General features: G+C 48.7%; 1 protein-coding gene across 1 annotated transcript; it reads left to right on the top strand.

The window, feature by feature from the left end:
* On the top strand, positions 1 to 10,660 carry IFI30 (IFI30 lysosomal thiol reductase). The gene is made up of 6 exons (XM_060276505.1): positions 1 to 748; positions 7,071 to 7,253; positions 7,360 to 7,434; positions 7,521 to 7,616; positions 7,763 to 7,918; positions 8,943 to 10,660. Exons 1-6 carry the CDS (start codon positions 608 to 610, stop codon positions 9,090 to 9,092), a joined length of 801 nt encoding a protein of 266 aa, XP_060132488.1. The 5' UTR covers positions 1 to 607; the 3' UTR covers positions 9,093 to 10,660.
* The last annotated feature ends 4,018 nt before the right edge of the window (positions 10,661 to 14,678 follow it).

Below are 14,678 nucleotides of genomic sequence, written 5' to 3' on the forward strand. Positions count from 1 at the left end.
CCTAGACAGCATCTTAAAAAGCAGAGACATCACCTTGCCAACAAAGGTCCGTATAGTTAAAGCTGGTTTTCCCAGTAGTGATGTATGGAAGTGAGAGCTGGACCATAAAGAAGGCTGATTGCCAAAGAATAGATGCTTTTGAATTATGAATTATGGTGCTGGAGGAGACTCTTGAGAGTCCCATGGACTGCAAGAAGATCGAACCTATCCATTTCTTTCTTTGGCGATCCCTCCTAGCCGAGTAAGATTGTCTTCCATGGACACGGTATTTCCCCTGGAAAATACCGTAGGGACACTTGGAAAGTTGTTGTTGCTTTGAAACAGGCGCGCGCACAGTGGTCTTTCCTCTAAATCTCCCGGTCTGGGGCTTTCCAAGAGTCCGGCTCCTCCTCCTCTGGAGCAGCTCAGGGGCCGGCTGACTCACACCCGGAGCAGCAACCGCAGGAGAAGAAGACGAACGGGTTGTGAGGAGGAGGAAGAAGAGGGAAAGGGCGGAGCCGACAAAGGGTTTTTAAGAGCCGCCCGACTCGCCCCCGCCGTGCGCACTCCGCCTTGCCGTTGCGCACTCCGCCTTGCCATTGCGCACCGCCCGGCACCTCTCCTCGCCATGGCTCCCGGCTGGCTCCTGTCGTCGATTGCCGCTTTCTGCTGCCTGGGGGTCACGGCGGGCATCGCCCTGGGGGGCGCCCCTTGCGACTACCCCCCGCACCAGTGGTGCGGCTCCAGCGAGATCGCGCTGGCTTGCAAGGTGAGGAAAGGGAAAGCGAAGGTGGCGAGAAGAAAGAAGCGCCTTCTTCTTTGCGCGCAGCCGAGTTGGCAAATCCGGAGCCACGCGGAGGGGGAGGGGTGGCCACCCACGTTGCGGGTGGGGTGGGCGGGTGGGGGCTTGGAGAGAGGAAGGGGGCTAGCAGTGGCGACGGGGGGCTACCCACATGGCTTTGTGCGACACCCCCCCCCCAAAACTCAGAGGAACTGATGACTCCGAATAGCTGCTGTGTGGCGCACGGGTCCTGCTTGGGGGCGGGAGGGGGGTTCTTCCCAGGGGGGCATCACCTGGTTGCCACTGGGGGGCAGGAGGCTGGACTCCGATGCGCCCCTTTTGGCCTGATACAACTGCCGCAGGGGTCTTCGTATGATTCCTAAATGGAGACCCGAGGACTATAGGGGTTGCCCACAGATTTCCCCATGAAGAGTCCGGGCATTCACAATTTTTTGCTGCCAGGGCCATTCATGCACACTGCATGGCAGCCACAGGCACCCACGGGCGCAGGGCCAAGTTGGCACTCCTGAGTCCTGCCGTGGACAGAGGCAGTCTACCTTAAGAGTGGTGGGGAGGAAGAGTGGGTATATATGCAGTTTCTCTCGGTCTTGCCTATGCCCCTTGGGGGGCACCTCGCTGGGAGGACACAGGGCTGGACTCAGTGCTGGAGGTGCTGGAGAGTCCCCCGTGCAGGGCACCAAGCCAAGGGGGCACAGAATCATCACCTTCAGGGCTTTTTTCCAGCCAGAGCTCAGTTCCAGCACCTCTCAGGGGGGCACCATTGCCGTTATAAGAGAAAAAAAGGAAAAGGTCAAGGACCACAGAGGGGCACTGTTGACCCCCCCCCCCACTTTATTGAGCATCATTCATCCTGATCTGTTTGCAGAGAGGTCAGAGCGATGTGCCGGGCAGATTTCATAGCCTCCTCTCCAAACGACAACAGCCACCCAATCCATTTCCAGCTCATTTTCTCATAACTTTCCTTACAGCAAAAAGCAAAATTTATTAAAGCAGGTTTCTTGTGCCGTAGCCTCCCTATCCCCCAAAATATTAGCTTTAGTCCTGCCGTTGACTTGGGTGGGGATGTGATTGAATTTTGCCCGGAACCAGCAAGGATCTAGATTTGGCCCCCCCAACCCCACATCTCTAGGGATGAAAGTTTGAGGTTGGGGCCCTGCATATGTGACTGAACTCCCATCTCCCAGCAGCTTCAACAGGCAGCCTGGTCAATGTGAAGATTTAAAATAGTATTTCATCAGCGTTGTAAACAAAATCTGCCCTTATTCCCTTATGGGGTACACAAGAGCCCTTACAGAGTCCTTGGTAGGTTCTCCATCGGTAGGAGAAATAACAAAGGCCAGCCAGAGAATATTGAGAAGCAAAGCAGCTAGTAAGCCTGATCTTTATTGAACTGTTGCAACAGGGTGCTCCCCTCCCAGGCAGGAGAAAGGAGGAGGACCCAGAACAAAGGTGTGCCTGCCATTATATAGACATTTTGAAATTCCCTGCCCTGGAGCTCAAGACCACCCCTCCACACACACACACACCACAGAAGGGGTGCAGCCCAAGACCACCCCCCAGATATATCATACCTACATCACAGAAAAGGCGGTCTACAACAGAAATTTGAATGTTGTTGTTTTTCCTGTCTGCCAGGTTATCTGAAAATGCCTTATCTGATTGCATTTTTCCTGGGTAGCCTGGCCATTTCTTTGAGATGGTAATTACTTAATTCCCCAGACAACGGGGAAGGTTCCCTCACCCCCCTCCCTCCTTGCAGAGAAACATTTGGTCAGCTTGGGAGTCAAAATGGTCTCAGGACTGTCTTCTTGTACTGTTTTCAATCATTTATGTATGTGTTTGCTCGTACATTTATGAACATTCATTATATATCTAAGACCTTAAAATTCTTATAACATCAGCTACTAAAGTGGATTATTTATTCCCCTACCCCTCCCTTAATCCATGCCATGAAACAGGTTCTGTCCAGGAGTGGCTGAGCGAGCCACGGTTCTCCGAGGTTCCCGGCAAACGCTCGCCATATCATCTTCGCAACAACCCTGCAGGGTAGGCTAGGCTGAGGGATCGAGGCTCAAAGGCACCTAGGGAGAGCTTTGTGGCTGAGCCGAAGGATCTAAGCCAAAGGTCCCGGGTTCAAACTCTGATGGTAGCTCCGGAGAGCAGCTGCCGGCCAGTGTGGGTGGTGCTGAGCTATAGATGGACCAAGGCTCGGGGTTAAGACAGCTCCCAAAATAGCAGAGGCAAAACATCTCCTCGTTGACCCAAGCCCAACACACCTTTGCATTTGCAGTACCCCCATTTTCTCAGCATCTTTTTTTGGGGGGGGAAGCCCCACCATGCATTTCAGTAGGCGCCCCCCCCTGATGCTTTCACTTCCCTCTCGAAAGATGGAGGAGGAAGCTGGCCTGGCAAGGGGCCGTTGTGGTTGGGGCGACATCATTATTTATTTTATCGATGCTATTTCTGTGTCACTTTTTGTTCAAACCAAAACGGCTTACAAACGAAAGAAAGAATCTTTGTTTGCGTCAGCTGTTGGCCATAGCGATAAAACAACAATTGTTGTTTAGTCATTTAGTCGTGTCCGCCTCTTCGTGACCCCATGGACCATAGCACGCTAGGCACTCCTGTCTTCCACTGCCTCCCGCAATTGATAGGTTTGATCTTCTTGCAGTCCATGGGACTCTCAAGAGTCTCCTCCAGCACCGTAATACAATACAAAAATACATATCCATATACAGTTATACCTTGGTTATACCTGTCCCTCTTTTCCAGGGACAGCCCCGGATTCGGATTTATAGAAACCATCCTGGTTTTTTATTTGATCCCGGAATGTCCCACTTTGACTTTGTTGTTGTCGTTTAGTCGTGTCCGACTCTTCGTGACCCCATGGACCATAGCACGCCAGGCACTCCTGTCTTGCACTGCCTCCCGCAGTTTGGTCAAACTCATGTTCATAGCTTCGAGAACACTGTCCAACCATCTTGTCCTCTGTCGTCCCCTTCTCCTAGTGCCCTCCATCTTTCCCAACATCAGGGTCTTTTCCAAGGATTCTTCTCTTCTCATGAGGTGGCCAAAGTATTGGAGCCTCAGCTTCACGATCTGTCCTTCCAGTGAGCACTCAGGGCTGATTTCCTTAAGAATGGATAGGTTTGATCTTCTTGCAGTCCATGGGACTCTCAAGAGTCTCCTCCAGCACCATAATTCAAAAGCATCAATTCTTCGGCGATCAGCCTTCTTTATGGTCCAGCTCTCACTTCCATACATCACTACTGGGAAAACCATAGCTTTAACTATACGGACCTTTGTCGGCAAGGTGATGTCTCTGCTTTTGAAGATGCTGTCTAGGTTTGTCATTGCTTTTCTCCCGAGAAGCAGGCGTCTTTTAATTTCGTGACTGCTGTCACCATCTGCAGTGATCAAGGAGCCCAAGAAAGTAAAATCTCTCACTGCCTCCATTTCTTCCCCTTCTATTTGCCATGAGGTGATGGGACCAGTGGCCATGATCTTGTTTTTTTTGATGTTGAGCTTCAGACCATATTTTGCGCTCAACAATACAATATACAAAAGAATAAAAATAAAGAAAGTCAATGCTATAAAACACATTTTAGGGTTTTGCATGCGGACCTTATTCTGATTGCCCCAGCTAAAAACCTTGCCGCCTTTGCTGTCCCCTGCTCATCTCAATCTGCCAAGAGAAAGGACACTTTGGCAGTGGCTGGGCAAGCCGGAATGGACGGAAGATAAAAATAGCATAATGGAACGTCACGAAAAGAAGCATAAACCGTATAGAATACTTGGCAAATCGTCAGTAAAGCGATCCCAAATCCCAAATAAAACAAGACATGAGCTGAGATTGTCTTTCTGCCACCCAGTCGCCCCGTTCTGCATTGCCCCCCCCCCACCGTCTCTCAGACCCAGTGCCGGATTTACCTATAAGCTAAACAACCTATAGCTTCGGGCCCCACTCTCTTGGAGGCCCCCCAAAAATTTAAAGGAAAAAAACCTGGATGTCCAATTCCAAAATATATGATAAAAAGCAAATAAAATAAAACCTACATCCAGCAACAGTGTTTTGTGTTGTGGAGGCTCCTAGGATGTAAGTCAAATATCACTGGTTTGCTTATTTTTATATATAGGGTGCCTACATTCTCCATGGACTGGCTGTGTGGCCACATAAAGGGAAGTAATAGTACCACTGTATTCTGCTCTGGTCAGACCTCACCTGGAGTACTGTGTCCAGTTCTGGGCACCACAGTTCAGGAAGGATACTGACAAGCTGGAACGTGTCCAGAGGAGGGCAACCAAAATGGTCAAAGGCCTGGAAACGATGCCTTATGAGGAACGGCTTAGGGAGCTGGGTATGTTTAGCCTGGAGAAGAGAAGGTTAAGGTGTGATATGATAGCCATGTTCAAATATATAAAAGGATGTTATATAGAGGAGGGAGAAAGGTTGTTTTCTGCTGCTCCAGAGAAGCGGACACAGAGCAATGGATTCAAGCTACAAGAAAGAAGATTCCACCTAAACATTAGGAAGAACTTCCTGACAGTAAGAGCTGTTTGGCAGTGGAATTTGCTACCAAGGAGTGTGGACGAGTCTCCTTCTTTGGAGGTCTTTAAGCAGAGGCTTGACAGGCATATGTCAAGAATGCTTTGATGGTGTTTCCTGCTTGGCAGGGGGTTGGACTGGATGGCCCTTGTGGTCTCTTCCAACTCTCGGATTCTATGATTCTATGTGCAAATGGCTTTCGACACCTATTAGGTCCATCAATGACCATATAGCAGGCATGGCCAAACTTGGCCCTCCAGCTGTTTTGGGACTACAATTCCCATCACCCCTGACCACTGATCCTGTTAGCTAGGGATGATGGGAGCTGTAGTCCCGAAACAGCTGGCGGGCCAAGTTTGGCCATGCTTGCCATATAGCATATATTCAACACAAAAAAACAGTGACCATTTGTTGTTGACAAAGGACAGCTGGACATAGAAAGGGCCCCATGACCTTCAGGAGCTGAGGGCCTCTCCATCCTAAATCTGGCCATGCTCCTGACTCGATGATTCAGCAGGTATTGCTTAATTCTCCCATCTTTGTGTGTACAAAGTCTTTCCGCGGTGATCGTGTATCGAAATCATGTTCCGTAGCCTTCTCTAATTGTAGATCCATCTCGACAGGAAGGGCTCTGGTTTCGGTGGATCATTGGGTGCACGTATTTGTATTATTATTATTATTATTATTATTATTATTATTATTATTATTATTTATACCCCGCCCATCTGGCTGGTCTTTGCCGGCCACTCTGGGTGGCTTCCAACAAATACAAAATATAAATTAAAATATCACAGATTAAAAACTTCCCTAAACAGGGCTGCCTTTAGGGGTTTTCTAAATGTCAGGTAGTTGTTCATCTCCCTGACCTCCGATGGAAGGGCGTTCCACAGGGCGGGCGCCACTACCGAGAAGGCTCTCTGCCTAGTTCCCTGCAACTTGGCTTCTCGCAACGAGGGAACCGCCAAAAGGCCCTCGGTGCTGGACCTCAGTGTCCGGACAGAACGATGGAGGTGGAGACGCTCCTTCAGGTATACTGGACCTTTGAGGCCATTTAGGGCTTTCAAGGTCAGCACCAACACTTTGAATTGTGCTCGGAAATATACTGGGAGCCAGTGTAGATTTCTCAGGATCGGTTTTATGTGGTCCCGGCAGCCACTCCCAGTCACCAGTCCAGATGCTGAATTCTGGATTAATTGCAGTTTCTGGGTCACCTTCAAAGGCTGCCCCACGTAGAGCGCATTGCAGTAGTCCAAGCGGGAGATAACCAGAGCATGCACCACTCTGGTGAGACAGTCCGTGGGCAGGTAGGGTCTCATCCTGCATACCAGAGGGAGCTGGCAGACAGCCGCCCTGGACACAGAATTGACCTGCGCCTCCATGGACAGCTGGGAGTCCAAAATAACTCTCAGGCTGCACACCTGGTCCTTCAGGGGCACAGTTACCCCATTCAGGACCAGGGAGTCCCCCATACCTGCCTGCCTCCTGTCCCCCACAAACAGTACTTCTGTCTTGTCAGGATTCAACCTCAATCTGTTAGCCGCCATCCATCTTCCAACCGTCTCCAGACACTCACACAGGACATTCACTGCCTTCCCTGGTTCTGATTTAAAAGAGAGGTAGAGCTGGGTGTCATCCGCATACTGATTTGTAAAGGTAAAGGGACCGCTGACCCGCGTCCCTGCACGTATCTTGAAGGTACGCTGCCCCTGCAGCTGGAGGCTTCACTGCTGTTTCCTTTCGCAGGCAGAAAAGCACTGCGCCCGGCTGAGCTCCCCCCGGAAAAAAGCAGAGCCCGTCTCCGTCAGCCTCTACTACGAGAGCCTCTGCCCCGCCTGCCGGTCCTTCCTGGTCTTCCAGCTCTTCCCTACCGCGCTTTTGGTGGGCGAAGCCATGAATATCACCCTGGTCCCTTACGGGAACGCAAAGGTCGGTCCCAATCCCCTGAGCAGCGGGGGGGGGGAAGGCTGCACCCACCCACCTTCATTTCCCCTGACGCCCGTCCTCTCTCTCTCTCCCCCTCCCTCTCTCGCAGGAGAAAAAGGGTCCCTCCAAGTGGGAATTTGAATGCCAGCATGGCCCTGATGAATGCCTGGGCAACCTGATGGAGGTGGGTACACCTATCTATCTCTGGGACGTGAGAAGTATGAAACTCCCCCCCCCTCTGCTCTAACCCTTACCCCCTGCTCCCCGCAGGCCTGCCTCATCCACCTGCTCGGCGACGAGGGGAGCTACTTACCTCTCATCTTCTGCATGGAGTCAGGCGCCAGCGTCACCCAGAATTTGGAAACGGTACGTCCCCCAAATTCCTTCCTGCGGCAACCCGCCTCGCAGGGGCGGCGGGGTCTCCGGTTTGGGGGCAAGTTTGGGGAAGAAGGGGGATAACCGGGCCTCGCCTCTCTCTCTCTCTCTCTCTCCCCATCCTCTGATCTCTCCAGTGCATGAAGTTGTACCCGCCGAGAGAGGTCTCCCTTGCCAACGTCACGTCTTGTGTGAGCGGAGACCTGGGCAATAAGCTTATGCACCAAAACGCGCAGCTCACCGATGCTCTCCGCCCACCCCACAAATATGTGCCCTGGATCGCTGTCAACGGGGTAAGTCCTGGCCGGAGATGCCCTGGTAGCATCCGCCCAAATTGGTACCCGCTTCGGGCGGCGCAGGCCCCGAGTTCGAGTCTCGCTCCACCCGCAGATTTAAAAGCCAGCGCTGAAAGCCAGCAACCCGCTTTGCAGGCAGGAGGCCCGTTGGTTTCAGATAATCGTTGCGACCCCCTGCCTTCCAAATAAATCAATTTAATTTTCAATGATTGAAATCCGATAAGAGGCACATTTTATCAATGTCAAATTACAATTCCCATCCAAATGTAGATCAATTATACAGCCAATTATATATTTTTAGTGACTTGAGGTGTGCTGGGTTTCTTAATTTCCGAAATCTTCGTTAATCCAATTGCATTCAGCCCTGATCTTTAGTCCCTTATCAACAGCTACAAATTTCTTGACTTCCGTTCATGCTGAGATATTTAATAATAATAAAATAATAAATTTCCCCAAAAAGAGTTGCGTTGTGACCCCCAAATTGCAGGGGGTTGGGCTGGATGACCTTCGGGGAACCCTTTCGGGTGGTTCTAGGAACATAAGCCCATCTTTATTTAGCTTTAGAGTTTGGACCCGGGAGAGACCCGAGTTTGAATCGCCGCTCACCTGAAGGTCACTGCGGCCAGTCTCTCTCCCTTGCCTACTTTGCAGGGTTGTGGTGAAGATAAAAAGGGGGGAAGCGGGACAGAAAAGTGAGGGAAGGTTGGGGTGCGAATTGAATCCCTCCCGGCCTAGTCTCCTTGTGGCGATAAAAGGAGAAGAGGGGGATTCGCACCCGCCGCCTTGAGTTGCGATTTCTGCATTGCCCGGGGTTGGACTAGAGGACCTTTGGGGTTCCCCCCTTCCATCTCTAGGTCTGAAAGGGCAACAAATAAATTAAAAGAACTGGGTGGTTTTCCAGGGGTCCGTTCCTATTTCAGCAGAGCGCCCTGAGTTTTCTGTCACAGGGGAGGGATTAAGGGGGGCCCCCCGCATCGCCTGCCCCACTGATTTCCTTCTTATTCCGCCCCCCCAACCCCAGAACCACACGGAAGAACTCCAGGGTGAAGCGCAATCCAACCTCCTGGGTGTCGTCTGTAAGCTGTATAAGGCAAGTGCTTGTCGAATGATAATAATAATAATAATAATAATAATAATAATAATAATAATTATACTCCACCCATTTGGCTAGGTGTCTCCCATCTCTTTCCCCTCCAGAGGGCCACTCCTAGCTGTGGGTCGTCGTTGCCCTCCCACAATGGATTTGGGACAGTGTGGGGAGGGCCAAGGATCCACTTTGGGGGTGGGTCACTTTCCCCTGCCTCTTTTGTTTTTGCTTTAATCCCCCCCTTTTAATTTTCAAATTAAATTTCCAATAGTTCCACATACAATTTTTGTTTTTGCTTTAATTTACCCCCCTTTAATTTTTAAATTAAATTTCCAGAAATTCCATATACAATATTTTTTGCTTTAATTCCCCCCTTTAATTTTAAAATTAAATTTCCAGAAATTCCACATACAATTTTTTTTTGCTTTCATTTCCTCCCCTTTAATTTTAAAATTAAATTTCCAGAAATTCCACATATAATTCCACATACAATTTTTTTGGTTTCATTTTACAATTCAATTTTTAGAATATACATTTTTTTTTTTTTGCTTTAACTCCCCCCCCCCTGAATTTTAAAATTAAATTTCCGGAAATTCCACGTACAATTCCAATGCACTTTTTAAAATAGAAAATAAATTCTTTTGCATTATTTACTATTCCCATCCCATTTACTGTGATAGGTGAAACTCGGAAAATTAGAATACCGTCGAAAAGTGCATTTAGTTCAGGAATGCAACTTACTATTTTTAAATTTTCCTTTTAATTTTTACAAATGCTTTCTTTTGGAAATTCCACAGTAAGAAAACAAATAGTTACAAAAATACAAAAATAAACATCGCTATGACATTTCATTAATGACATTCCATTTATAATTGACCCGCCTAACGACAAATAATTACAATGACAACAAATAAAGGCTTGAAATATCTTGCTTTGCATGTCATGCATCTATCTCATATATTGGTTTCTCCTTTTAAGTTGCGTTACTGAAATAAATGCACTTTTCGACGATATTCTAATTTTCCGAGTTTCACCTGTATATCCGCCCCCCCCCCACTTTGCGGAACCCTGGTCTCCCCTCTTTTTATATCCCCTAATCCCGTCGCAATGGCCTCTTAGGCTGAGGATGCCCTATAACAGGCACCTCCAAACTTCGGCCCTCCAGATGTTTTGGACTACAATTCCCATCTTCCCTGACCACTGGTCCTGTTAGCTAGGGATCATGGGAATTGTAGGCCAAAACATCTGGAGAGCCGCAGTTTGGGGATGCCTGCCCTATAAGGACCCTGTGGGGGGGGGGTGCCACAGAGAGAGAGAGAGACAGAGATGGGGGAGAGAAAGGGGGAAATGATGGGGCAGAAAGGAAACTATGTGCTAGGCTGCCTCTTAGGGCCATGGGTTCGAATCCTACTTTGGGCAAAAAGATCCCTGCATTTGCAGGTGGCTGGAATAGATGTCCCCCTGGGGGTCCCTCTGCGATTTTATTATTTATTTCCCCCCTTCTGTCCCTGCAGGGAGAGCAGCCTCCCGCCTGCCAGCACAAAGGGAGCTCCTTGCCTGCCTCCCCGCAAGATGCCTGCTTGAAAATCTAGCTCCTCTCTCCCCACCACGCCTGTCTCTGGGGCTGGGGCTGGGGCTGTCCGTCCCCCCCCCCCCAAAAAAAAGGTCACACGCAACCGCGGAGCTCATCCGACCTCGAGTGGGTCGAAGGAAGCGTCTTCCCTGCCGCAATCCGGCCTGTCGTCATTCCCCCACGGAACTCCTTGCCACAAGGTCTGGAACTGAGGAGCGGCGGGGGAGGAAGAAAATAGAAGGAGCACCGCCAGGCATTTCGGGGCTCCGGAACGAGAATCGGGACCGCTTCTCCCTCCTTCCGCCATTATCGCGGACCTGATGGGCGAGAGGGAGGCGAGTTCTGATCCTACCATGCTGGAGGAAAAAAACGGACACCCTTCCCTTGTTGTAAATTGCAAAAGCAGTGCCAGGGTTTTTTGTTTTTAACCTTCTCTCCTCCCGAAATGGAAATTCTGCCTTAAAAAACAAAAACAAAAACGAAATCCAAACTGATTCGTCTCTTTTCTGGCCAAAATGCTTCCCTTGTTGTTTTTTTTGGGGGGGGGGGGAGGACCAAATCCTTACCAAGATCGCAGGTGTGGGGCAAATGCTCCCAGGGGTTTTGGTTATCTAATTATTTCACAAAATTTACGCATGGTTGGGTTGCTTAAACAAGCTCGAAAGATAGATAAAGCAATAAGAGGACCAAGGAGAAAAATCAACATGGCAGTAATAATAATAGTTAATAATGACTTTATCCAATCAATCCTCTTTATTGGCATAGAGAGAATGCAAAGATATATGGATCAAAGCTCAAAAGGGGCATTTGTTCATAAAAGGAAATACTTTGAGACGGAACTATACAGACTGCGCGTCTCAAATCTTATAAAATATTTTTTTTATTTCTATGCCCCCCCCCATCAGAAAGGGTGGCCCAAGTTGCTCTAGGCGGCTCCCAACAAAATATTAAAAATGCAATAAAATATACACTACTAAAAACTTCCCCGTACAGGGCTGCCTGGAAATTAAAAATGTTTGAAAAGTTGATGTAACAAAAGGCTGAAAAATGGGACTAAGGGTCGTCTCCACTTTTTAGGCAAGCTAGCAATAATTTTCGCTGGATAAATGTTGGAAGGGATGGAATTGGATGTCCCTATTTTCATGGGACAAATGTTGGAGGGGATGGAATCCGAGTCTGCTGTGGGCTGATCCTGCAGCCGGACTCTCCCTATGTTCTCACGCCACCCGCCTCTGGCCTTCCTCCCTCACCCATGCAAGAGTCGTCGTCCTCCTCCCCCCCCCACTCCTCTCTCTTGTCCTGCAAAGAAAGTGGCGTCAATAATTTGGCTTTTCCGGGAGAGACTTCCTTCCTGCGCAGTTTCCTGCTGTTTAATGGAGCGTGTGGGGAAATGGAGAGCAAAGGCCGTATGAAAAAGGAACAGGCTTCATCCTGGGTGGGGGCGCTACGAGTGCCGCCCCTGGGGCTTTGGGGGGCATGATCACCCCTCTGTGATGGGGTCTCGGGGGCCATATCCAGTGAGCAGGAAGGGGCCAGCAACCGTGCAAAAAAGGGAGAAGAGGAGCTTGTTAGAGGAGCTTTATTTCACCCCCTACTCGCAGTTAAAGATACACAGGCAGGCAGCCTCAATGGTGCCCCCCTGGAGGCTTAACCCGGGGCAAAACACCCAACTAGCCCCCCTCCCTGTAGCTATTGTTTCTGCTTGGCCACCTCTTCTTTTTTGAAATCATTTTTATTTGATTTTTTCCAATACAATGTTATAAAAACCCAAATTGTGTGTGTGTGTGTGTGTGTGTCCGTCCATATACAGAGATTTCTCCGAATCTCAGGACTTCCCATCCCCCCTTCCCCAGAGTCCCAATTTAAAACTGCATCTTCTTCCAAACTCTACAGGTATAACTTCTATGTCAATCCGTATTTCCCATGATAATTGTTACACTACCTAAATCTGGAACTGACCACATATGAAAACAGGTGCCTTCTTTTTCTCTACATTTCTGGCAGGTATTTGTACATTTTTGCCAACTTTGTAGGAGTCAAATACCACTGGTACATCATCTTCAAATACTTTTCTTTCAGTGTACAACACGTCTGCACGACTTTTTGCCCCCCCCCTCCAGTGGGCCCTCCCAGTGTCCCTCTTTTCCAGGGACAGCCCCGGATTCGGATTTATAGAAACCATCCTGGTTTTTTATTTGATCCCAGAATGTCCCACTTTGCCTTTGTTGTTGTCATTTAGTCGTGTCCGACTCTTCGTGACCCCATGGACCAGAGCACGCCAGGCACTCCTGTCTTGCACTGCCTCCCGCAGTTTGGTCAAACTCATGTTCGTAGCTTCGAGAACACTGTCCAACCATCTCGTCCTCTGTCGTCCCCTTCTCCTTGTGCCCTCCATCTTTCCCAACATCAGGGTCTTTTCCAGGGAGTCTTCTCTTCTCATGAGGTGGCCAAAGTATTGGAGCCTCAGCTTCAGGATCTGTCCTTCCAGGGAGCACTCAGGGCTGATTTCCTTCAGAATGGATAGGTTTGATCTTCTTGCAGTCCATGGGACTCTCAAGAGTCTCCTCCAGCACCATAATTCAAAAGCATCTATTCTTTGGCAATCGGCCTTCTTTATGGTCCAGCTCTCACTTCCATACATCACTACTGGGAAAACCATAGCTTTAACTATACGGACCTTTGTAGGCAAGGTGATGTCTCTGCTTTTTAAGATGCTGTCTAGGTTTGTCATTGCTTTTCTCCCAAGAAGCAGGCGTCTTTTAATTTCGTGACTGCTGTCACCATCTGCAGTGATCAAGGAGCCCAAGAAAGTAAAATATCTCACTGCCTCCATTTCTTCCCCTTCTATTTGCCAGGAGGTGATGGGACCAGTGGCCATGATCTTGGTTTCTTTTCCTTTTTTTGCCTTAGGACGTCCCTATTTCCAATGGAGAAATGTTGAAGGGGATGGAATTAGGGTGCAACCACGCACCCTAATATTATTGAAATACTAGTCCTCATTGTTGTGTTTCATGTGGAATGAATTAAACTCCTGGAGTTGGGACCACTGTTGCACAGGAGTTGATAAGTCAAAATCCAGCATGGCCCAAGCTCTGTGAGTGTGGCTTTCTCCTGATTGTAGCGCAGAGTGTTTGAGGACCAGGACATTCTCAGGGAAACCAAAATGCTTGTTTACAAAGCTATTGTACTACCAACCTTACTATATGCTTGTGAAACATGGACCACTTATAAACGCCATTTCCAACTCCTCGAAAGATTCCATCCACAATGTCTCTGAAAATTTTTACACATCACTTGGGAAGACAGGCGAAGAAATGCCAGTGTACTGGACGATGCAAAGATCACCAGTGTTGAAGTGATGATTCTTCACCATCAACTTCGTTGGACTGGCCGTGTTGTGCGGATGCCTGATAATCGTCTTCCAAAGCAACTACTATATTCCGAACTTAAGAATGGAAAGCGTAATGCTGGTGCTCAACAAAAGAGGTTCAAAGACTCTCTCAAGGCTAATGTAGTATAAACACTGAAAACTGGGAAACACTGGCCTGCGAGCACTCCAGTTGGAGAACAGCCTTGACCAAAGGTGTCATGGGCTTTGAAGACACTCGAACTCAGGACGCAAGGGAGAAACGTGCTAAGAGGAAGGAACGCTTGGCAAATCCACACCGTGATCAACTCCCTCCCATAAACCTATGTCCCCACTGTGGAAGGATGTGTGGATCCAGAATTGGCCTCCATAGTCACTTACGGACTCATTGTTAAGACCGTGTTTATGGAAGACAATCGTACTTGACTACGAGGGATCGCCAAAGAAGAAGATAAGTCTGCCCCGTGTTGGACAGCCAGCTGCTTTAATAATAATAATAATAATAATAATAATAATAATAATAATAATAATATTGACCCCTCATCCTCTGCCCGTGTTGCAACCCTCTGGCTGCAGTTCCCACCATCTGCCAGCAAGAGGCAACAGAGAGCCATCAAAGCCTCAGGGAAATATGGATTTTTACCCAGAACCCATATACATTGTGTGTGTGTGTGTGTGTGTGTGTGTGTGTGTGTGCATTTTTTGTACGTGTGTGTCAGGCAGGAATGCT

The sequence above is a fragment of the Zootoca vivipara genome, chromosome 6, assembly GCF_963506605.1.
Source record: "Zootoca vivipara chromosome 6, rZooViv1.1, whole genome shotgun sequence".
Lineage (NCBI taxonomy): Eukaryota > Metazoa > Chordata > Lepidosauria > Squamata > Lacertidae > Zootoca > Zootoca vivipara.

Bases quoted from the DNA above. Each gene is read 5' to 3' on its own strand.
- IFI30 (XM_060276505.1), top strand. From the start codon at position 608: ATGGCTCCCGGCTGGCTCCTGTCGTCGATTGCCGCTTTCTGCTGCCTG. The intron at 749-7,070 runs GTGAGGAAAGGG...TTCCTTTCGCAG, and splicing joins AGATCGCGCTGGCTTGCAAG to GCAGAAAAGCACTGCGCCCG. The intron at 7,435-7,520 runs GTGGGTACACCT...TGCTCCCCGCAG, and splicing joins GCCTGGGCAACCTGATGGAG to GCCTGCCTCATCCACCTGCT.